At 44.4% G+C, this 24,436-nt stretch overlaps 1 protein-coding gene across 12 annotated transcripts in view; it reads left to right on the top strand.

Moving 5' to 3' along the window:
• The window catches only part of LOC137346623 (elastin-like), a 508,685-nt gene that overhangs the window by 341,197 nt on the left and 143,052 nt on the right, over window positions 1-24,436 (top strand). For all 12 annotated transcript variants that reach the window (XM_068010226.1, XM_068010221.1, XM_068010223.1 and 9 more), the window contains 2 exons: window positions 17,547-17,591; window positions 19,941-19,976. In XM_068010226.1, coding sequence (XP_067866327.1) covers window positions 17,547-17,591; window positions 19,941-19,976 — 81 coding nt within the window. The remainder of the gene's footprint in view (window positions 1-17,546; window positions 17,592-19,940; window positions 19,977-24,436) is intronic.

Here is a 24,436-nt window from a genome sequence, read left to right as displayed (position 1 = left end):
AGGATGTCCTCAAGCGGCTCTGGGCCTTGACCCAACTTTGGACTGCACCACTTCAGCATGTGCAGCAGCAGTTTTGGCTAGCCAGCTGACAGGCACCAGCAAGGGCACTGGCGGAATGGCAGTGGTGGGAGGACGAATGCTGTCATCCTGAAAGAGGACAGCAGATTTTTCCTCCATGGTGCCACTTCCACTCCCCCAGCCCGGCACCTCTGCAATCCTAGCAATTTGGTAGAGGACAGATTGCTGGACTTCATGTCTCTTTGAACATTGAAATTTGCAGCAATGATAGCAGCAGCCTGAGTCTGCATCCTAGCAAGCTGGGCTTGCGTGGCACCAAGCGTTGATTTCATGGCTTCAGTCTGAGCTTCTACTGCAGGACTGAGACATTGGCTGATTACTGCTTCTGCTGTAGTGAAAGTTGAGGCAGCGGCCACCAGTGACTGCCTCACAGCTGGTCCGCTATTTGGCCCCCACTTCCTTGATGGAAAGGATGGGCTGCAAGACTTGCACGATGCTATCTACCATGTTAGAGCTGGACTCCACCATGCTCCTTGACAGTGACAAGGGGCTCTGTGGCAGGACTGCTAATGCACCAAGCATCAAGCACCTTTGCTTACGTTGTTATCAGCGTTCTCTGATATGCTGTCCCATCAAAGTCCTCATCTGAGTCCCCTGAAACCTGCATCCTCTAGGGAGCTGGCATACAAGCCATCCTGTCCCCCAGGCTGGCTGTAGCCCACTTGTCCCCGGTGACTCGCCCATGTGTTGATCCTGATTCTTTGCTCGCCTCTAAGGTATTTGCAGTGCCAGTATCTGAGCTGGTGGCTGGGAGTGTGAGATCAATTGAAGGTGCTTCTTCATCATTGGTGTGCTCTCTATCTTCTTCCTGGCTCTGCTTAGGCTAACCAGGTGGCAGATCTTGGGAATCTGAAAGCATAAAAGCAGAGGGGTATGGTTGGGTTGAGTGAGTGAGGTGGATAGAAAAGCAAGAGGTCCATGATCACACTATCTGCAGCTTTCAATTTATGGCAGATCTCAAGGTGAGGGTAAGTAGGGAGTTCAGAAGGGGCATAAGGCTGTAACTCACCGTCATCTTTGATGTTCTGTTATCCAGTATCCAGAATTGTCTTGAGTATAAATAATAATACTATTAATTGTTTATTGATGTTTCCAACATTGGTAATATTCTGGTAGGCTCAATATTAATGGTATGTTCCGTTGTTGATGATCAATTAGATTTTAACTGTGTATTTACATTCATGACATTATTAATTTTAAATGTCCTGTATTATACTGACAATGTAGATATTCCAGGAGCTAAACCAGTAGTTGGAGTAGGTAAGTTAGTCTCATTGAAATTGCAAGAGCATTGTCAATTTTACAACCCAATCTCCAATATCTGCTCTTTTAAGCCCATCAATAGAAACAATGGGAAGAATTTTAATTGCTAAGGTGGGGCAGGTTTTTATGCGGGGGAGCGGTGGCTGTTCAATGGCCCAAAAATGCCAATGGGTCGACGTCCCTAGTGAGTGGGGAAAAACTCCTGTCGAGCTGTTGGGTCAATTATTTAAGGATGGAAACAAGCAATTAATTGTGACTTTAACTCAGGACTCTGGCTTTAACAGCCAATACACAGGTCTTCCAAGCTGTGTGGAACTCACCAGGGTCAACAAAGCGAGAGCACAGCGGGGAGTCATTGATCAATGAAACTGATAGGCTTGAAAGCCTTTAAAATGTGAAACTGCATAGCTGCAGCTCCGCCTATGTGAAAGGCTTGTGCTCAGAGCACTTGTTCTAAGAGCCTGATTTCACTGCATACTGATTTCCAATTTTTCGGGCATTTCTTAGACTTTACTCATCTTGATCTGAACTTTCCTGCTTTTAGCCTTCACTGCAGCATTGGAGCTTATGTAGCTATAGCTTGGACCTCTGATGAGGAACAACAGGAGCAGCCACACCAACAGCAACAGCATGAGCAACATCAACAATAGCAGCTGCCTTCTCTGCAGCCACGTGCTGCTCCACAGGACAGAGGGGATGGACTTGGAGCTCCAGCACAAAGGGGGCGATACCCCCAGCACAGAGCATACAGGTACAGGATTAGCTTCCTTGACATGACTGGGCAACAGCGCCTCAGGAGGCTCAGGCTTTCATAATAGGCCATTGCTCTCACCTGCAGCCTCCTGGAACAAGACCTCCTTCCAAGAGGGCCAGATGGGCATGCATTGCCAGTGGCCATCAAGATCACCACAGCACTGAATTTCTTCACCTCCGGCTCCTTTCAGGGATCTGCTGGCAACATCTGCAGGATTTCAAAATGAACTGCTCACAGGTATATCTATATCTCCCAGGTGACCAATGCCATGTTTGCCAAGGCTGCCATTTTATTCACTTTGGCACTGATGAGGCCAGTCACACACACAGAGCTCTCGCATTCTGCAGTGGCTGGACTCTCACAGGCACATGGAGTCATTGACTGTACACATGTGGCAATCAATGCATCCTAAGAGCAACCTGGTGTATTTATCAATCGGAAGGCATTCCACTCCCTCAATATTCAGTTTGTATGTGACCACCAGAAGATTGTCACACATATCTGTGAAAAATGTCCTGGAAGTTGCCATGATTCTTTCATTCTGCGACAGTCACATCTCCCAAAGGTCTTCAACCTCCACACAGTGTGAGTGGGTAGCTCCTTGGAAACGAGGGCTACCCTCTGAGAAACTGGTTGATCACTCTTGTGAGCAGCCCTCCATCTTCCCTCTTGTGGCCCACCTGCACTTCCCCACCAGCCAAGAACAGGAGAGCACTTGGCTGCATTACACTGAGGCTTTGAGCCAGCAAGCTGAGGCTTTCCTTCATCGTGTGTAAAATGGCAGACTGTGCGTGAGACCAGTAGTCTGGGCTAGCATACACTCAGTTGCCTGTCACGTCTGATTCTCCATGCAATGGTCACTTTTTCCATGGAGGTGGAAATCAGTGCAAACGCCTGAGACATCATGGCACTCATACTAGAGATGGACTCCTCCAGTCTCTCTCCAAGGGTGCACACTGTCACTGGAAATTCTGACAGAAGTACACACATTTCCTGTAGCTGCTCCAGAAGTTCAATTTTTCTGGATGCCCCCCTCCCTCCCTACATTCCCAAGCCTCAGGATCTACGTCCAGCTGAACATTGCTTGGGGTGTCCTGTGCTGTCCCACGTGGACTCTCCAATGCTGTTCCTGTCTCCAGCACCTGATTCTGCACGTATCTGATGTGTGCTGCACCTTGTGACAACCTAGCCATCTCAACTGCAGTATCCAGAATCATAGAATTGTTACAGTGCAGAAGGAGGCCATTCGGCCCATTGTGTCTGCACTGGCTTTCCAAATGAGCAATTCACTTAATGCCATTCCCATGCCATCTCCTCGTAACCTGCACATTCTTCCCTTTCAGTTAACAGTCTAATTCCCTTTTGAAGGCTTCAATTGAACCAACTCCACCAAAATCTCGGGCAACGTATCCAGCCCTTAATCACCCGCTACGTGAAAAAAAGTTTTCCTCATGTCGCTTTTGCTTCGTTTACCGATTACTTTAGATCTGTGCCCTCTCGTTCTCGATTCTTTCACGAATAGGAACAGTTTTTCCCTATCTACTCTGTCCAGCCCCCTCATGAATACCTCTATCAAATCTCCTCTCAGCCTTCTTTTCTCCAAGGAAAACAGTCCTAACTTCTCCAATCTGTCTTATTAACTGAAGTTCCTCATCCCTTGAACCATTCTCATTAATCTTTTCTGCACTCTCTCCAATGCCTTCACATCCTTCCTAAAGTGTGCTGCCAAGAACTGGATGCAGTACTCCAACTGAAGCCGAATTTCTACAAGTTCAACATGACCTCCTTACTCTTGTACTCTATGCCCCTATTAATAAAACCCAGAATACTGTATGCTTCATTAACCGCGCTCTCAACCTGTCCTGCCACCTTCAATGATTTATGCACATTGTTACGACCAGGTCAGGAAGGGGTCTAGGGCTCCCCTCTCAGCCTTTTCCTGGTTTAGCCATAATAAAGTTTAACTTTTAAAACGCAGTTTTTAAAGCTTCCTCTCAGTGAGTCCTTGCTCACTGCTCTTTAATTGTAATTGTAAAGGAATCAACCAGACAAGTTTTTTCATGTTTAAACAAGAAAGGTGTAAGTTTATTAACCTTAAAACTCTAACGTACTTGAAACGACTAAGAATACCTGACGCAACCATGCTAGCATGCATTCATGATAAATCCACACACAAACAGATACACAGAAGGAGAAAGAATTAAAGGGAAAGGTTTGAAGTAGTAGATGGAATTCAATTACAGGTTTTGGATTGGATGTAAAGTTTTTGATTGAAGTTAAGTCTTGCAGTTCTCATTGGGGCCCAGTGCACACTTTCAAACTTGCTTCACTGGTAGCAGAAGGCTGCAGGAGTCTTCTGTCTTGAGGCTTAAGTTACTTCCGTGGGTCCCTGGAATTTTGCGTGAGAGGGATAGAGATCATGCTTCTCTTTGGTCTTCAAAGCAGTCTACTTCAAAACTTTACTGTGAGCACAATTCAATCAATTCCCAGGTTGGCCCACAAGTTAGTCATGTGACTAGCTCTTTGTTATGAGACAGCATCGCCTATGAGCTTTGTTGATTCTTCAAAGCTTACTAGACACACTCAGTGGGGGAGGGGGTGGACTGTTGGCTCTTACATAGACAATGACTCTCAATGTCTTTTGATCATCACTATTGACAAAACCCACCTGGCTAATTGAATCAGGTAGCACTCCCATTGACTCTCTGGGCAACTGTCTCTCGGAATGCAAATGTGCAACCATGTTTTCAGCTCTGTGGTCTTTTTTAAACAAGTTCAAGGACCAGTAACAGTTCAAATAGTGTTCCATAATAATGAAATTAATATGTTTTCATTTGACAGGTGTGGTTTTTATCACACCCCCACCTCCGGTTGAATGAAATGTGACATTAGGGGGTGCATTTCATTATAAATGAGGAGGAAGAGAAAGTGCAGGAAAACACACATGCATTTCTCTCATTCATTCTCATTCAGTCACAAATCTTAAAATTGTTACCATCTGTCTTTCCTTTGTAGCAGTGCTGCTTTAAACTGCCCCTTTTCCCTTGAGGTGGATCTGAAATAGTTATGTGTGGCCCAAGGGTTTTAAACTTTTTCACTATCAGCCTGCAATATGTTGGCCATTGGGCCATTGAGAAAGGGGTCTAGTGGTTCCCTCTCAGCCTTCACCTAATCTTACCGTAACAGGGTATAACTATTAAACACACCGTGTTTTTAGCTCCTCCTTGGTGAATCCTTGTTCACCACTTTCCAATTGTAAGGTAAAGAAACCAGCCAAACAGGTTTTCTTAGGTTTAAAGAAGAAAAGTTGAAATTTTATTAAACTTAAACTCTAATTCGGTAACGCCTACAGATATGCAACACGCCCACGCTAGCATGCATACGCGCTACATACAGGCAGATAGAAACAGAAACGAGCAGAAGAAATAAAGTGGAAAAGTTTGAGGCAATATCTGAAGGAGGTTTTGGCTACTGTTCTTAGAGCTCGCGGAAGAGTCCCTGATTGTAGGTAGGTCTTGCTTTTCGTTGGGGCCTAGTATTCTTCTTAAACCATGTTCGTTGTCGGGGACATTTCTCTCTTGAGGTTCACGTGTCTGCAGTGTGTATGGGGTTCTGGGAAGAAAGAGATGGGAGCAGACAGGAGAGGTTTTCTCAATCCAGGAACAAACAGTCTTTCGAGTTCAAACTGTCTATGGCTAGTTCAAAAAACATGGACCAGCCAGTTAGTCATGTGACCAGCTGGTTTGACCACGTCTGTTTGTGGATTCAGCTATCTTAGCAGTCATCCTGGAATGTGAGCTTCTTCACCTTCAATGTCTGGTGATAAAGTCCATTGTGGGTTGAATGTGTCAGGGAATAGTCTTCTATTTCCACAAGCACTGGCTGTGGGTATGTAACTGTTTTTTCCAGCCACGGCTGAATGTGTGGACAAGGCATTTCCTTGCTCTAGCAACAGTTCAAAATTAATGTTCATATGGCAAAATTAATATGCCTCATTCTCTGCATGACAGGAATGGACATCCCTATAAATATATGACTTTTGGGGAGGTTTGCAATTTGCACATTTCCATGATTGTTTCGGGTGCCTTTGTTCCTGTTGAGGTCTGCGGGAGATGGGGGGTGGGGGGGTGCGGTGGTTAGATTTAATTAGTTCTGGTTTGGAGCTCTGATCATGGGAGTCAGCAGTGGGTGGATCCACTCTGATCTCTGAGTCATGCAAGTGCTTTTCACTTTAGGGTATGGTTGGTTCCCTTTTCTCCTGACTGTGGGGAAGGATTCTTTGTGAATCTTCCCTTTGTTCTCTGGGACACTCCTGCTTACAGGTATTTGTCCAGATTCTACTGCACTCCCCTGCGGCACTTTGACTAGATCAGGCATCACCCTTACAGTTTCTCTGCCCTCTTGAGGACTTTCTTTGTCCTTGCTGTGAATACTGTTAGCAACTCTGGTGGGGTGCTTCTGGTTCCTGCACTTACATAGGAGGATGTGGGGTCTATTTTTTCCAACATTTCAGGGTTGGCTGACTGGATAGGAGGGGTTTTTATTTGGGAATTCTCCCAGAGCTCCTGTAACCTGTCCTCTTTGTCCCTTTTTCCCCTTTCCTCTCTAACCTTTTGCCATCCCTGTGCCTGTCTGTCCCCTTTTGTTCTCAGCGGGGGTCCCTTACAATTTACCATCCGTCTGCTGGAGGATTTCCCAAAAGCCAATACAGGAATTCGGGGTGAAAATTTCACTGCAGGTTGGGACTTCCCCTCAACCTGGCACATGTGGTAACTCCTACAGTACTCCAACACATCTTTGCGGAGTTTTGGCCAGTCAAACTGCTGTTTTATGTGGGCTTTGGTTTTTCGTATGCCAACAAGGGCGGCACAGTGGCACAGTGGTTAGCACCGCAGCCTCACAGCTCCAGCGACCCGGGTTCAATTCTGGGTACTGTCTGTGTGGAGTTTGCAAGTTCACCCTGTGTCTGCGTGGGTTTTTTCCGGGTGCTCCGGCTTCCTGCCAAAAGACTTGCAGGTTGGTAGGTAAATTGTCCATTATAAATTATCCCTAGTATAGGTAGGTGGTAGTGAAATATAGGGACAGGTGGGGATGTGGTAGGAATATGGGATTAGTGTAGGATTAGTATAAATGGGTGGCTGATGGTCGGCACAGACTCGCTGGGCCGAAGGTCCTGTTTCAGTGCTGTATCTCTAAACTAAACTAAACATGTACAGCCACTGTAATCTCATGGGTCATTCTTGATATTTCTCTCCAGTACCTTTGCGGCACCACTAACTGGTGAACCACTGCCCACTCTTTGTCATCAGGTCTGTGAGGAGCACTCCACTTCCTCATCAGTACCTCATTCTTCAAATAGTAGCAATTAGGGACTCACTTTGCTTCAATTTCAGTCTGGGCAGCCTGTGCAAACTTTCTCAATACTGGGTTGCCTCACTGAGCTTCAGCTCGGGAGGATCCATTTAATCCATTCCCTGGGTCCTCTAACTTTCCAAAGAAAGTTTCAGACAGACAGACCTCATGGTCATCTGTCTGCAGTGCCAATTCAGTCTCTGCTGGGTGAGCTGGTTTGGTCATGGCCCGATTCACTACACATTCAGGGGAACTGCAGGGGACCGTCTCCTGCCACTGCCGTGTCTCTCTGACTTCCATCGTTCTCTCTTTCTCTGCTGAAGAAGCTATCTGCCTCGCCCCTGCTAGATCATTACCTAGGAGCAGGTCAACCCCGTCCACAGGCAACTGGGGACATTCCTACAGCCACCGGTTTGCTGTCCTTTGAGTTCAATGCGGCATCTTTGGTTGCCGGTCAGACCTGCTGTTCGTTGGGGCCCAGTTCACGCTTCAACTTGTTTCGATGTTGCCGTCTTTTCTCTCTTGAGGTTTACGTGTCTTCCGTGGGTCCGGTGGCTTGGGAGAAAGCGAGAGAGAGACAGCCCGGAGAGGGGCTTCCTTGTTCCAGCTTCAATTGCAAACTGCCTTCTGTTCCTTTCTGTGTGGCACAACATAAAAAAAAAGTTGGCCAGCAGGTCAGTCATGTGACTAACTGACGTAACCACTTCTGCGTTCGTGAATTGTATTGTCTTAGCAAGCCCTGGAATGCGCTTCCTTACACCTTCAATGTCTGGTGATCAAAATCCATTTGCGTTAATTGTATCAGGGAAAAGTCCTTTGTCTCCACAAGCAGCGACTCGTAGTATGCAGATGTCCTTCCAGCCCACATGTCTGGTGATCTCTTTAACAAGTCATTTCTTCACTCCAGCAACAGTTTAAAATTAATGTTCATATGAGAAAATATGATAAAATTAATATGCCTCATTTTTGGCATGTGGGGGTCTGCATGACACTCTGTTCCAGTTGTATCTTTGCTAGCAATATCCTGTCGCAGTCTATTTCTAACCCTGTCTCTGATTCTTCAGATTCAAGGGAAAAATGGTTGGCCACTAGCCTTAGGAGTTTGGACTTCCTAGCCTTGGCATGGAAAGTGATCCCACACTGCTCAGCCATATTCCTCAACTCTTCCATAGACAGTGCCTTTAACTTATCCCAAGTTACTACATCCTGGCTTGGGTAGTTACTGGTTTCAGTCACGGACATGTTAGTATTCTAGCACACACAACCACAAGAAAACCTGTAATGAAATCTTTTCTCTTTTTGATTGGGATCAATTTGACTTCCCACTTCCAATTTCTTGTTTGTCTGTGGGTCCAATCCCGGAAGCTGTTACGACCAGGTCAGGAAGGAGTCTAGGGCTCCCCTCACGGCCTTTTCCTGGTTTGGCCATAACAGGGTTTAACTTTTAAAAGACTGTTTTTTTAGCTTCCTCTCAGTGAGTCCTTGCTCACTGTTCTCTTATTGTAATTGTAAAGGAATCAACCAGACAGGCTTTTTTTATGTTTAAACAAGAAAGGTGTAAGTTTATAACCTTAAAACTCTAACTCAGTTAAAACTACTAAGAACACATGACGCAACCATGCTAGCATGCATACATGATAAACACACACACAAATAGGTACAGAGGAGGAGAAAGAATTAAAGGTTTGAAGTAGTAGATGGAATTCAGTTACTGGTTTTGGGTTAGATGTAAAGTCTTTGATTGAAGTTAAGTCTTGCAGTTCTCGTTGGTGCTTAGTGCACACTTTCAAACTTGTTTCACTGGTACCAGAAGGCTGTAGGGGTCTTCTGTCTTGAGGCTTAAGTTACTTCTGTGGGTCCCTGAAACTTTGCATGTGAGAGAGACAGCGACAGAGAGAGAGACCTTGCTTCTCTTTGGTCTTCAAAAGCAGTCTGCCAAAACTTTACAGTGTGCACAATTCAATCAATTCCCAGGTTGGCCCACAGGTTAGTCATGTGACTAGCTCTTTGTTTTGAGACAGCATCGCCTGCTAGCTTTGTTGATTCTTCAAAGCTTACTAGACACACTCAATGGTGCGGGGGAGAGATGGTGGAATGCAGGCTCTGACATAGACAATGATTCTCAATGTCTTTTGTTCATCGCTATTGACAAAACCCATCTTGCTAATTAAAGCAGGGAGCACTCCCTCTGTCTCTCTGGGCAACTGTCTCTCAGAATGCAAATGTGCAGCCATGTTTTCAGCTACTGCTCTGTGGTCACTTTTAACCAAGTTATGTTAAAGGACCAGTAACAGTTCAAATAGTGTTCCATATGACAAAATTAATTTGTTTCCATTTGGCAGGTGTGGTTTCCATCACAATATATACACCCAGGTCCCTCTGCTCCTGCGCCCCCTTTAGAATTGTACCCTTTACTTTATATTGTCTCTCCATGTTCTTCCTACCAAAATAAAGCAGTTCACATTTCTCCGAATTGAAGTTCATCTGCTACCTGTCCACCCAGTCCACCAATTTGACTATGTCCTTTTGCAGTTCTACACCATCGTCCATTCACAATGCTTCCAAGTTTCGTATCATCCACTGACTTTGAAATTATGCCCTGTTCTCCAAGGTCGAGGTCATTATTATATATCAGGAAAAGCAAGGGTCCTAACACTGACTCTTCGAGAACTCCATTACAAATCTTCCTCCAACCTGAAAAACATCCATTAATCACTATTCTTTATTTCCTGTCATTCAGCCAATTCCATATCCATGTTGGTACTGTCCCTTTAATTCCATGAGCTATAACTTTGCTCACAAGTCTATTGCGTGGCGCTGTATCAAACACCTTTTGGACATCCATGTACACCACATCAACTGCATTGCCCTTATCAACCCTCTCTATTACCTCTTCAAAAAGCTCCAGCAAGTTAGTTAAACATGATTTTCCCTTAAGAAATCCATGTTGGCTTTCTTTAATTAACCCACATTTCTCCATATCGCTATTAACTTTGTCTCAAATTATTCTTTCTAGAAGTTTCCCCACCACCGAAGTTAAACTGACTGACCTGTAGTTGCTTTTTTGAACAGGGTGTAATGTTTGCAATTCTCCAGACCTCTGGCACTACCCCTGAGTTGAAGGAAGACTGGAAAAATATGGCCAGTGCCTCTGCAATTTTCATTCTCAATTCTCTCAGTATCCTTGGATGCATGTCATCCGGTCTTGGTGCTTATTCACTTTAAGTACAGATAGCCTATCCAGTACCTCCTCATTAATTGAAACACTTCTAGTGTTGGAATTGCTTCCTCTTTCATTATTGCCTGGATAGCATCTTCTTCCTTGGTAAAGATAGATACAAAGTTCATTTAATACCCCAGTTATGCTCTCTGCCTCCATGCATAAATCCCCTTTTTGGTTGCTAATAGGCCCCACTTCTCCTTTTTCCACCCTTTTACTATTTATATCTCTAAAGAAAATTTCAGGATTCCCTTTTATGTTACCTGCCAGTATCTTTTCATGCTCTCTCTTTGCTTCTCTTATTTGCTTTTTCACTTCCCCTCTGAACCTTCTATATTCAACCTGGTTCTCAATAGTATTTTCACCTGACACCTGTTTTAAGCACACTTTTTCTTCTTTCTCTGAATTTCTATCTCTTTTGTCATCCAGGGAGCTCTGACTGTGTTTAACCTACCTTTTCCTTTTGAGGGACTATACCTTGACTGTGCCCAAAATACCTCTTTGGAGATAGCCCATTGTTGAACAACGACAACTGACATTTATATAGAGCCTTCAGCATTGTAAAAGGTCCCAAGGCGCTTCACAAGGATGGTAGTCAAACAAAAATTGACACTGAGCCACATAAGGAGATATTAGATGGCCAAAAGCTTGGTCAAAGAGGTAGGTTTTAAGGAGCATATTAAAGGAGAAGAGAGAGATGGAGAGACAGAGAGATTTAGAGAGGGAATTCCAGCATTTAGGGCCCAGGCATCTGAAGGCACAGCTGCCAATGGTGGAGCGATTAAAGTTGGAGATGTTTTTCCTGCCAACCTTTGGCTCCAATTTATTTGTCCCAGATCTATTCTTACCCCATTGAAGTTGGCTTTCCCCCCGTTAACTATTCTTACTCTGGATTGGTCTTGTCCTTTTCCATAGCCAGCCTAAACCTTATGATACAATAATCACTGTTCCCTAAGTGTTCTCCTACTGACACTTGATCCACTTAGCCCACCTCATTCCCAAGAACCAGGTCTAGCAGTGCCTTCGTTCTCGTTGGTCTGGAAACATACTGCTGTAGAAAATTTTCCTAAACATGCTCTTGGAACTCTTGCCCCTCACTGCCCTTTATTGCTATCTATTTATTTTTTTTAATTATTTTTTAAAAATTTTTTTTTAGGGATACAGCACTGAAACAGGCCCTTCGGCCCACCGAGTCTGTGCCGACCAACAACCACCCATTTATACTAATCCTACATTAATCCCATATTCTCTACCACATCCCCACCATTCTCTTACCATTTACCTACACTAGGGGCAATTTACAATGGCCAATTTACCTATCAACCTGCAAGTCTTTTGGAGGTGGGAGGAAACCGGAGCACCCGGCGGAAACCCACACAGACACAGGGAGAACTTGCAAACTCCACACAGGCAGTACCCAGAACTGAACCCGGGTCGCTGGAGCTGTGAGGCTGTGGTACTAACCACTGCGCCACTGTCCCGGTCTATAATTGGATAATTAAAATTCCCCCATTATAACTACCCTAGAATTTTTGCACCTCTCTGTAATGTCCTTGAAAATTTGTTCCTCTACATCCTTCCTACTAGTTGATGGCCTATGGACAACACTGAGCAATGTAACTGCACCTTTTTTGTTCCTTAGCTCCAGCCAAATAGATTCTGTCATCGAACCTTCTGTGACATCCTCTTTCTCCAGCATTGCAATGCTCTCCTTAATCAATACCACCACCCCTCCCCCTTTTTTCCCTTTGCTATCTTTCCTGAACACCTTGTATCCAGGAATAATTAACACCCAGTCCTGCCCTTCTTTGAGCCAGGTCTCTGTTTTATTCACAACATTGTATTTCCACATGTCAATCTGCGCCTGTAACTCACCAATCTTTATTTACCACGCTCCGCACATTCACATACATGCACAGTATTCCTGATTTAGACTTTATTTCTTTCTCCCTAACTCGGACCTGCCATTAAGCCACCTAATAACTTACTATTCCCTAATCTAGTGCTATCTATCTCTCCCGGTATTCTGTGCACCTTGGTATTTCTCTCTGATATTTCCTCCGCGTCCCACATCCCTGCCAAGCTAGTTTAAACCCTTCCCCATTAGCACTAGCAAATCGCCCTGCAACTAACTCGGTCCCGGCTCTATTTAGGTGCAACCTGTCTAGCCTGTACAGGTCCCCTCTCCTCCAGAGCTGGTCCCAATGTCCCAAGAATCTAAAGCTCTCCCTCCTGCACCATCTTTCCAGCCACGCATTTGTTTGCTTTTTCCTCCTATTTCTATACTCACTTGTGCGTGGTACTGGGAGTATTCTGGATTTCTACTTTTGAGGTCCTGCTTGCTAATTTCTTAGCTAGCTCACTGAACTCTTTCTGCAGGACCACATCCCTCTTTCTACCTATGTCGTTGGTACCAACATGGACCACGACTGCTGGCTGTTCACCCTCCCCCCAAAAATGTTCTGCAGCCATTAAGTGACATCCTTGACCCTGGGACCAGTGAGGCAACACACCATCCTGGATTCATGTCTGCGGCCACAGAAATGTCTGTCTATTTCCCTAACTATCAAATCACCTATCATATTGCTCTACCAGTCTTCCTTGTACCCCACTGTACAGCTGAGCCAGCCGTGGTGCCATGGACTTGGCTCTGGTTGCACTCCCCCAGATGAACCATCACTCTCATCAGTATTCAGTACTAAATACTGGTTGGAGAGTGGCATGCATTCAGGGGTCTCCTGCACTACCTACTTGTTTCTACTTGACTGTCTGGTGGTCACCCATTCCCTCTCTCCCTGCATACTCTTAAGCTACCGAGATATTTCTGCTGACGGAGGGTGAACATGAGTCATCGAGGGGATGCATCCTCAGAGTGCTCACGCTTCCTCTAAGGACTTCTTGGCTTCCTCCCGCTGCTGCTCCTCCGACAATCTTGAATAACATGTGGGAGATGAAAGAAGTGAATTATTGCTGACATGGGGAAAGAGTTTCAACTCAACAGTGTGCATAATTCAACAGGAGTTTGTGTGTCAAATGGCAGTGTGAAATCTAACTCTATTACCAGGTATATGGGAAGCCCACAGCTCTTCATCTCCTATGCCTACAAAATGTGCCACCCTGTCGATGTCCAAAGTCTGTTCCTCTGCAGCGGGTAATGTAGTTCCAGTATCAGGTCCACTATCGGTTCTCTGCCTCTCCCTGGAGTTGTGCACTCTCTTTTCTGCAATGCAAGAAAGCAGCGAGCTATGAGTGTGAGATGTGGAATATGTGGAGAGGATAGAATGAGAACATTTGGAGGGATGGGTATGACATCTCAACAAGATGAGGTGAGTATGAGTGTTGGCTGTTCAGATAGGTGGGTGAGAAAGTGCCTGTAGAGGGAGGAATGAGTGGAGCTGTAAGGTGTGTTCTGAGTAGTGCTGTGTGGGAGAATGCTGGGGAAGTCAGAGTGTGAATCTTGGCACCTAAAAGTGTTATGCCACTCACCTTTCCTGCCCTTATAAAGGCATTCAACCTCTTGCAGCACTGTATCCAGCTGCAAGGAACCACACTGCTGCTGCTCACTACCTCAGCCACCTCCAGCCACGCCTGTTTTGTTTAGGCAACTGGCCTCTTCCTCCTGGTCCACAGAAACAACACTTCCCTTCTGGCCCTCACCTCCTCCAACATCACGTCCAGGGAAGAGTCAGAGAATTTGTGGGGTGGGGGATCCTTCCCATGTCTTCCTGCCATCATTCTTCTTTTTCCTTCCTTCACAAAGGATGAAGGATGCAGCCGTTCTGATCCCTGCCAGGGTTCCTTTAAATACAAAGACTTTCATTGATAGATGCCGGTCATCAACATGCCCACACTCTGTCATTGGTGAGGAAACCCAGAAGCAGGATGGTAATACCATAGCTGACTTAAACAGCCACAGCAAAGCCCACTACTGAAACAAACAGGTTCACAACCCGTTGCCAGCTCCCGCCTTGCAATTGCAGGTCTGTTACAATAACATTCTGCCCAATGACACAACAATCCCGACACTAAAAAGACTGGAGGAGTGAGATATCTAAGAAGGCAGTATGCCAGGATTATGTAAATATAGCATCTCTCCATTTCCTCCACCAAATATTCTTCCAGCCTTGCGAATGTCTTCAAAGCCGACACATGCATTCTGGGCTGCATGTCCTGGATGGCTTTGAGCTTCTTGAGTGTTGTTGGAACTGCGCCCATCCAGGCAAATGGAGAGTATTCCATCACACTTCTGACTTATCCAGTTTTCTCAACTCTCAAATGGCCAGCATTTCAGGGGAGGACAAAGAAAACGCTTCAAAGACACTCTGAAGTTCTCTTTGAAGTGCAGCAGCATTGACATTGATGACTGGGAGGAGCTTGCTACCAGTCATTCAAAATGGTAACAACTTGTCCCTCAAGCTGCATCATGCTTTGAGTCCAAATGTCTTAATGATGAAGCAGAACGGTGGTAGAAAAGAAAGCAAATCCTGCACTCTGGATCCCACTCTCTCATGGGACGTCCTGCCCCATGTGCCCAAAGATCTGTGGGTCAAGAATTGGCCTGTTAAGTCATGTGAAGACCCATGGCAGAAACTTGCGACCCTGAGTAGACATCATCCTCGAATCAAGGGAGAGCTGATGATGACCTGTTGAATGAGTTGCTAAGCCAAGGCTGTGTTTGTTTCTTCAGTTGGACACAAAGGATCCCATGGCACTATTTGAAAAAGAGCAGGAGTATTCTCCCAGTGTCTTGGCCAACATTTATACCTCAGCCAACACCACTAAAAACATATTAACTGCTTCTTGTCTCGTAGCCAGTTTTGGGATGATGCTATGTGAAAATTGACTGTCAAATTTACCTAACAGTGACTGCTGTTCAAAAGTAAATCATTAGTCATGAAACACTTCTGAGGATAAAAAGACGCTATATAAATGCAAGTTCTTTCCAATTTTGTTGTTTGCATTCCTCCACCCAACCTCAGCAAAGCAAAGTTACAGTAAGACTCATGGATGAGCCAATGGGCCCATAGACCAGACAGATTGCCTCCAAATAAATTAAAACACCTGTTAGCACATTGCAATTTGGACCTCAATGCCTCAACAGAATCAATGGGCTGAATTTTACGTTGGGCGGACGGGAGCTGGCCACCAATGTTCAAGTCAGTGGCAAACCCGCTTCTGCCTAGCCTGGGGATCCGTCCCGCATTTTTCGGGTCCCCGGGCTGTAATTGTTCCAAGGCGGGACTTCCACCCGCTTGAGGGAGGCAGTCCTACCTCATTGGGCTGCCAGCCAATCAGCATGCCGGCAGCTCTTAGTTCCAGCAGTGCCACCGGGAGCGATAGCCGCTGCTGGGACGACAGCCCAGCTGACGGCAGATGAAGACATGGAGCCGGAATTTCAGGTGAGTTTTAGTTGCCTCGCCGGGGGTAATCGGTCAGGCCCCAGCGAGGCAAGGGTGATCGTTTGGGGGGAAGGGGGGCGTGTTGGGTCCTGGGGGTGGTTGGGGAAGTGGGGGGGCCCTCATTCGGGCACCCTGAGGCTGCCAACTTCTACCTGGCGGCCTTTCCTCGTTCCAGGACGCCCGCTTGCCACGTATAAAATCTGCATGGAGGCGGGAGAAGGCCCTTAAGTGACCGTTAATTGGCAACTTAAGGGCCTTAATTGGCCTGGGGCGGGTGGCCCGTTTCTCGCCATCCCCTCCACCCCGCCCTATGCAAAGCGGGGCGGAGGCGGGAGCGGGTCGGGAAGGCCTCCCTGAGCCTCCCGCTCCATTTTACGCCACCCCCACCACCAGCCCCCCACTCCCCACCCCAGCCACCATCCGGCTCGTTGGGATGGCGTAAAATTCCAGCCAATGAGGACATTTATCAGAAATGCTCCAACTATTCTTGGCATCATTGTAATATGCATTATTGTCAAGTAGTCCATTGCAGAGTGCTGGACTGCTTCATTGAGGCACCAAATACTCTATTAATGAAAGATAAAATGAACTATCATCAAGTTTGTAGCATCAAGTTGCAATGTATGGCACAAGGGTTCCAGTGGCCCATGTACACTGTTATACTTATGCAGCATCTTTCTACCTCCTATATTCACAGGAAGGACATCCTTGTTTTCTTAAACTCACTGCAAATATGATGATCCAGGTCAAGAAGTGTAGGTATAAACCTATGTTATGGTTTATACCAAGATTGACAACTAAAGAACCAAAATACACTGGTGGCAAAGATACAAACATAAAACCCTAAGAAATGATGTTTGGGGGAGGTGCTAATGTTTTGATATGTATGGAAATTGAATAATGAACCCACATTATGTTGTTTTGAAGCCCTCCCTGTATGTCAGTACTAAAATATTCAGAACTATCCATTCCATTCCTTGTGACCAACAATGTTCTTGCTGCACGAGACCTTTTTCCAAACTAATAATTCGTTCGGTAGGGTTTCTTTGACAATACCATGCCAAGTTAAGCAAACTCCAGGCAGCATAATAACCATGACAGTGCTGTATGTTAATTAAATGGACCAGCTCAGTACATTGTTGTTTCCATTTTTGTGCTGCTAATGCAAGTGCTGGAGGAGCTCTCCGAGGAGCTCTGGTGGGTACAGTTATTCATTCTGTGTTTAATGCTGGATAACCAGCCATTCTGTCTTTGATTCAGTATTCCACTTTATTACCACTACTTCCCACTTCACCACCCCCATTGTTTAACCTGATTGTGCTGGTAATGAAATAAAGGCAAGTGATGTCACCTGAAGAATTTTGCAGTGCAAATAGTTTGAGTAGAATTGTACAATGCACTGTTAGTGACTGTTCAGTGGCACTTCTGCTATTTTATTGAAGATGCTAGTGATTGTAACTCTCCTGTGCTAATGTTGCAGGTGGTCCAGGAGCTGTACCTGGAGCTCAGCCAGGAGTTGTACCCGGTGAGTTGCTTTCCGGATGCTGGTAAATCTGTAGGTTTGATTATTGTTTGTTTTATAATCCATTGTAAGAACATACCAACTGGATCTTAACTCTTTATCATATCTTTTGAAACTAGAGACTGGAATGCAATGCCCAGGGTGCTTTGAAAGTCTACAAATGTAAACATGCTCCAGTACAATATTGGATAAACTGGATGACAAAGGTCATTACCCTTTGTTAAGCATCTTTCACAAACTATAGGAAATGAACCTAACTTGATTATTTCCAGTATGCTTAGTATGCAAATAAATGTTGTCATGACCATTATAAATAAGTTTGCCACATGTGATAAGTGACACCACATCCTATAATATCTAGTACCTGCGCCATATCAGCAGTTCATTATTTTCCACAGCTATAAAGTTTTTGTTTTCCATTCTTTGCATTGGATTGGGACAAAGTTTTATCCATTCCACAGATGCAATTTATATTAGATACTACTTATTGTTTTAACTGCAGGCTAGTCAGCCTAATGTTGCTGGTGGGGAAACTTGTAAAGACCATATTCTGGGACAAAATTGTCTCTTAGAAAAAAACTGTTAATAAATGACAGTCAACACAGATTTGTTAAAGGCAAATCGTGGTTGACAAACTTGATTGAGTTTTTCGATTAAATATCATAGAGGGTTGGTGAAGATAGTGCAGTTGATGTTATTTATATAGACTTCTAAAGGCATTTGCTAAACACTGATCAGGATTATCAAATAGCATAGGCAAGGCATATTGAGCTCACTAATGAAAACTCAGCTATCCAAAGAAGAAGCTACTGACTACCAGCTTTAAGTTCTCCTCAGATGGGCAGCACTCAATAAAAAGTGAAAAATCATTAAGGGCTTCTTGGTAACAGATACCTTTCTGACAAACAATCACAGTGGTAGCCCAGCTGCAGCATGTTTTAAAAAAAAATCTAAAATTTGCATGCCTTTCAAGAAGGGAGTGAGAAGGCTACCAAAGCCAAGCCTACTTGTAAAACCATTTATTAACAATACCAACTTTTAGTACCACAGTTTCCCTAAAGGGGTGGGAACCTAAGACAAGTTACATGGGAATGGTTATACTGCTATATTTGTCAATGATATCATCTCCATCTGAGGTATCCATGGCTTCCTTTTGATAAAGTGGTGAGAATTTCACATGCTTTCCAGGTTGATATGACTTGCCTCCTCATTGCCACTATCATCTTGCTTCCTGCAGCTCTTGTGTAACTGGTAGATTCCTCAATATGGACAGTCAGGGTTCTCACTCAGTTCCACCCTAACAGTCCAAAGCCTGAATGTGCCTAACATGACCATCTTCCCAAGAGAAAAGACTTCCTCTGAATTTTATAAAAGTTTGATCTTCTGACCCTTTGCAAGCATTTTCTTGTGGTTCTCTCTTCATATCACAACCAACAACTGTGGATATCCATAAACAACTCTAGGTTTAGACCAGAGTAAACAATAGATTAACTGGGACCTTGGTGCAAGGTGTGGCTGTTGATTCAGCAGTAATATATAGTTGCAATCCTGCCATGTCAAAGTCATAGCCAAGGAAGTGAATTGTTCCTCCACCCCCATTTGATTCTGAGTTCAAACTAGTGTACTTATGAGACTAGTGTGTCTTTTCACAAAATCAGCCCACTTATGAGTCATTACCATTTTCCATTAGCCTGTTTTCTCTCATTCTTTTGAGGACCAGCCTGTTAGTTTTCTTTTATGAATTATATTTCTTTCATTCTCGTTGGATCTCTCTATGGATTTCTGACTGTGTTGTTTGATGCTTCTCTGATGACTTTCTGTGTAAATCGAATGCGTCCTGGTCTGTATCAAGTTGGCTAATCGTCAGCTGGAGTCACAGTTGAGATTCTACAAATGCCTGGTGCCTCAAAGATGAGAAGCAAATTCAGCCAAGGTTCCTGCTCCTGATTGCTGCTCCCCACTGGAAAGTGCAAATGCTAAGACATAGCATGAGGACAAATTCAGCTTTAATAATAGTTCCCTGCTTGGTTGAACATCATGTGGGTGACTTCTGAATTATCTCAGAGGAAGAATGGCCTCACTTGTGAAATTTGTTTTTTATTAATTCACCCAACAGTGTGTGAAGAGTGGAGAAATCTGGAGAATGAGGCACACTATATAATATGTGTTGATTGATGGATATTCAGCAATTAAACCACAAGGTCACACTTCTTTAATATAGATTTGCATAATTTATGTAACAACGTGGAATATTTCAGAAATGGGGTTTCTCAGGAATAGGACAGTTGACCTTTTTTATATTGCTTCTTGTTCTACAATGTATACAAACCTGTCATTCCTCTGTCATTTCAGGTGCAGCTGCTGCAGCCAAAGCTGCAAAATATGGAGGTAAGTCTTAATACTTCTGATAACAAACTAAAAGCATCACATTATTATTACCATCTTTGAGGATAGAATAAAGTTCTGTTCGTATTAAAAAGGGAAAAATCTTCCTGTGTGTAATGTACAGAATATATAATCAAAACTTTTAACTTGTAAAGAATAAAATTATGACTCAGTTTCTTCATTTATGACGTGATTAAGTAGTACAATTCTCTATTTTTAGAATGAGCCTCTGTTGGAAGCATAGAACTGGGGTGTAAGGAGTACCTCTATGCAGTTGTGGTTAAACAAATGGAATTATATTGCTTTCTCTATACATCAAATGAATATAATTTTCTGCTCGTGGATTACAGAAATGAGAAACCATCTTCCACTCTACCATTGACACATCTGAAATTAAAAAAAATACTTTTTGTTGGTGAAGGGATACTGGAGCCATTGGGAAAGGATTTGATAATTATGAAATTGAAGAAGATGCAGAATAGAAGTGAAGCTAATATTGAAGTATTTGATAGGAAGGAAATGGACAGGAATGTCATTGGTGGACAGATTTGGACTGTAGAGGAATATCTAGCCTCGGTCTTTATTTCCTCATATCCATGTAAATAATGTTGCAACGATGTCACTTTTGTATATGTAGAGTCTAAGACAGAGGTCAAAGGTAATATAGCGTGGAATAGGAATTGGACTGTAATTTGCAGGTTGTGAGGCTGGATTTTGAGGGGAAGGTGAAGTTTGAATGGCCCCCCTCTATACTGGGACCAGTTTTATAAATTAGCACAGACAGATGGGATGGAAATCTCCTCTATCTGCTCACTTGAAAGGACCTAACTGACATGATTTTGGGTAATATCAGTCCAGTTCTTAATTGATACAAGTCAACAACATAAACCACCTGCAATACCTAGAGATGCTAAATTGTGAGTTTCACTCAGAAGCTAAAGAACAACAAATGTGGAAAATAAAATTAAAAACAGAAAATGCTAGAAATACTGAGCAGGTCTGGCAGCATCTGTGGAGAGAGAAACAGAGTTAATGTTTCAGATGTGACCTTTTCGAAAATAATGTTGCACTAATGCAACAAAGTTATTCTCTCCCTGAGGCTTAGTTTGAGGGAGCTTTATCTTGGATTTAACTGTAGTGGACCACCAGCAGGGAACGATGTTCCCTTATGGTGAAAAATGTTGAAAGATGTGCAAGTGTCATTCCCAGTTACTATCTGCCTTCCTCCAACAAAAATATAAGTAAAAATGTTGAGATTAAAGTGAAGTTAAAAGGGCCTGGCACTGACGGGGGTCGTTTTAAACTCTCACACTATTAATGATCATGTAGCTATGTCCAAATAACATTAAATATTAAATTAATAAAATTATAAGAGGAGAGGCCATTGCTTTAGTAATTAGCTCAGGAGAATATTTTGGCAGTTACAGCTGTGACAAAAGAGAACCCTATTCAGTAAATTAATCTGTGTCACATGTTAACCAAATGGACCAATATAGCTCATCAATGTCTCAATTCTTGGGCGACCAATGCAAGAGTTCAAACTGGAGCTGTAGCAGGTGCAGTTATTTTTCTTAACATTGAATAGCCCAGCGATTCTGCCGTTGAGTAGCTATTACCATTTCAATACCAGGGTCACCCCAATTGCATAACTAATGAAAACAGCACTGATAATAGAATAAAACCATTTGACATCAACTGAAGAAAGTTTCATTTTAAACTGCTTAATCTGTAATAACAGTTGAATGGAGTATCTGGTACAAATGATATATTTCTTTGCTTATTATTCAGTCATGCCACTAAGCGAAAGTGTGAAAAATCTGTCCAGTACATTCTATTCATTGTACCAAACAGTAAAACAGTACATTCTCCATTAGTTAACCTCTCTTTAAGTGAATAGGCCAGAAAAGGGCAACAAAGGAAAATTGTTTTTTGCCTCATAAGGCAGAATTGCAACGGAGAGGTAGGGTCGGGTGCAGGCGGGGAGGTTAATTCCCCGAAAAGTGGCATTGGGTTAGGAACTCAACATGAACCCAACCACTTCCAGGTTTAACCTGGGCGGGTTTGCAGGCGAGTGGGCAACCCCGTGCGGCTGTCAGGTAAGTAATTACAAAATTCAAAGAGGCAACTAACTGCAAATTTAACCCAGCATTCTAGCTGTAACAGCCAGTGCATGGGTTTACCGAGCTGTTTGCAACTCACCAGGATCAACAAGGTGAAAGCACAGCAGGAGCTCATTGACCAATGAAACTGACCTACCTGAAAGCCTTTAAAGAATGAAATCATAAAGCTTGTGACCAGCCTCAGTGAAAGGCTTGTACTTGCAAAATTAGTTCTAAGAGCTTGAATTCACTACTTAATGGGTCATTTATAGAATCATAGGTCGGAATTTTGCAAACCCTCTGGAGACAGGCTGGAAGGCGGGAGGGCTCATAAAATGGCCATGGAAGGTGTCGGGAGGGAAGCCCAATGTGTTCCCGCCACCCCGGGTTATTCCCAAAAATGGTAACGGCAACGGCGCAGCTGTCTATCAAGGAGAGTTGAGTGGCCAATTAATTCATTTAATTGGCCAAATAACAGCCACTTACTGCCACCACCGGCATTTATCGGAATTGGGACGGGGTCCCACCGCATGGTGAGACAGCCAAGTGCGTCAAGGCGGCCTCCCAGCAGCTTCCCACGGGCGTCCTTCCTTTCTGGGAGCTCCATGGACCATAGAGAGGCCCCCCTAGCGGCAATGGCTGCCCCCATGGCTCCGATGACGCCGCTGGAGGATTTACTCCTCCGATCGCTGGGGTCTGCCTGCCTGGCCCTGACACATTGAGAAAGAATTCTTACCTGCCTTTCGAGGGCCCTGTCTGAGAGGCAGGACGCCATCCGCCCATGCGTGCTTGGGACCCACTTTCAGACCTGGCAGAGGGACTTCATTATTGCCAGTACAATTCCAGTCATAGAATCTCAGTATGGTTACAACACAGAATGAAGCCATTTAGCCAGTCATGTGCATGGCGGCTCTCAACAACTGGGTTCCCATTTCCCTGCCCTTTCCCCATAGCCCTGAAAATTTTTTCTCTTCAGATGCTTATCTAGTTCCCTTTTGAAAGTCTGGATTGAATCTGCCTCAACCACATTCTTAGGCAGTACATTCCAGATCCTAGCCACTCACTGCGTAAAAAACTTTTCTGATGTCGCCCCTGGTTCTTTTGCTATTTACCTTACCTCGGTGTTCTTTGGTTCTCAACCATTAAGCCAGTGGGACTTGTTTCTCCTTGTCTAATCTGTCTAGAACCCCTCATGGTTTTGAACATCTCTATCAAATCTTCTCTCAATCATCTCTTTAAGAAGAACAACCCAGGTTTGTCCAATCAATCCACGTAACTGAAGTTCCTCATCTCTACAACAATTCTCGTAAATCTTTTCTGCACCATTTCTAAAACCTTCAGGTCCTTCATAAAGTGTGGTGCCCAGAATTGGACACATTTCTCCCGTTGAGGCCGAACCAGTGTTTTATAAGGTTCATAATAATTTACTTGCTTTCCTACTCTATGACTCAATTTATAATGCCAAGGATTCAATATGCCTTTTCAAATGCTTTCTAACCTTCCCTCTTTGTTACCTCATAAAAATCTCAATCAAGTTAGTTCGGCATGATTCGGCATGGTGCTGGCTTTCCTTAATTAATTAACTTTTTGGAAGTATTTTCAACTACCTTGGAATATACTCACCTTCACCTCAACTTCCTTGCTGTCAGGCTACATTGCAGCATGCGATCTACTGATGCAGCAGTAGCCTAAACCTCTGATGAGGAGCAGCAGGAGCTGCCACACCCATAGCAGCAGCACCAGGAGTCACACCAACAGTTGCACCACCATCAGCAGCAACAACACCAAAAGCAGTTCCTTCTCCATAGTCACATGTCGTTCCACATGTCAGAGAGCTGCAGCTCAAAGGAGGCAATACCCCCAGCACAGGGCCTACAGACTGAGGATGAGCTTCCTCAACATGACAGAGCAAGAGTGCCTCAATGGCTCAGGCTTTTGCAGAAGATCATTGCTGACATCTTCAACCTCCTGGAACAAGACCTCCTTCCAAGAGGACCAGGTGGGAATGCATTGCCAGTAGCCGTCAAGGTCACCACAGCCTGAATTTCTTCACCTCCAGCTCCTTGCAGGTATCTGCTGGTGACATCTTGAGTATCTCTTAATCCTCTGCCTGTAACTGCATCTCCCAGGTCACCGATGCCTTGTTTGCTAAAGTCACCACTTATGTGCAATTTGCCATGGATGAGGCTAGTCAGACATAAAGGATTGTTGGCTTCGCTGCAGTGGCTGGGTTCCCGTAGGTGCAGGGAGTCATCGATTGCACACATGTGGCAGTCAGGGCACCCTCAGAGCAGCCAAGAGTCTTCATCAATCTCAAGGGGCCCCATTCCCTCAATGTCTGGGCCAGCAGTGTCTGATTTTCCT

The sequence above is a fragment of the Heterodontus francisci genome, chromosome 30, assembly GCF_036365525.1.
Source record: "Heterodontus francisci isolate sHetFra1 chromosome 30, sHetFra1.hap1, whole genome shotgun sequence".
In the NCBI taxonomy this organism is placed as follows: Eukaryota; Metazoa; Chordata; class Chondrichthyes; order Heterodontiformes; family Heterodontidae; genus Heterodontus; species Heterodontus francisci.
The sequence above is the reverse complement of the archived record's forward strand: the minus strand, read 5'-3'. Positions and strand labels throughout refer to the sequence as shown.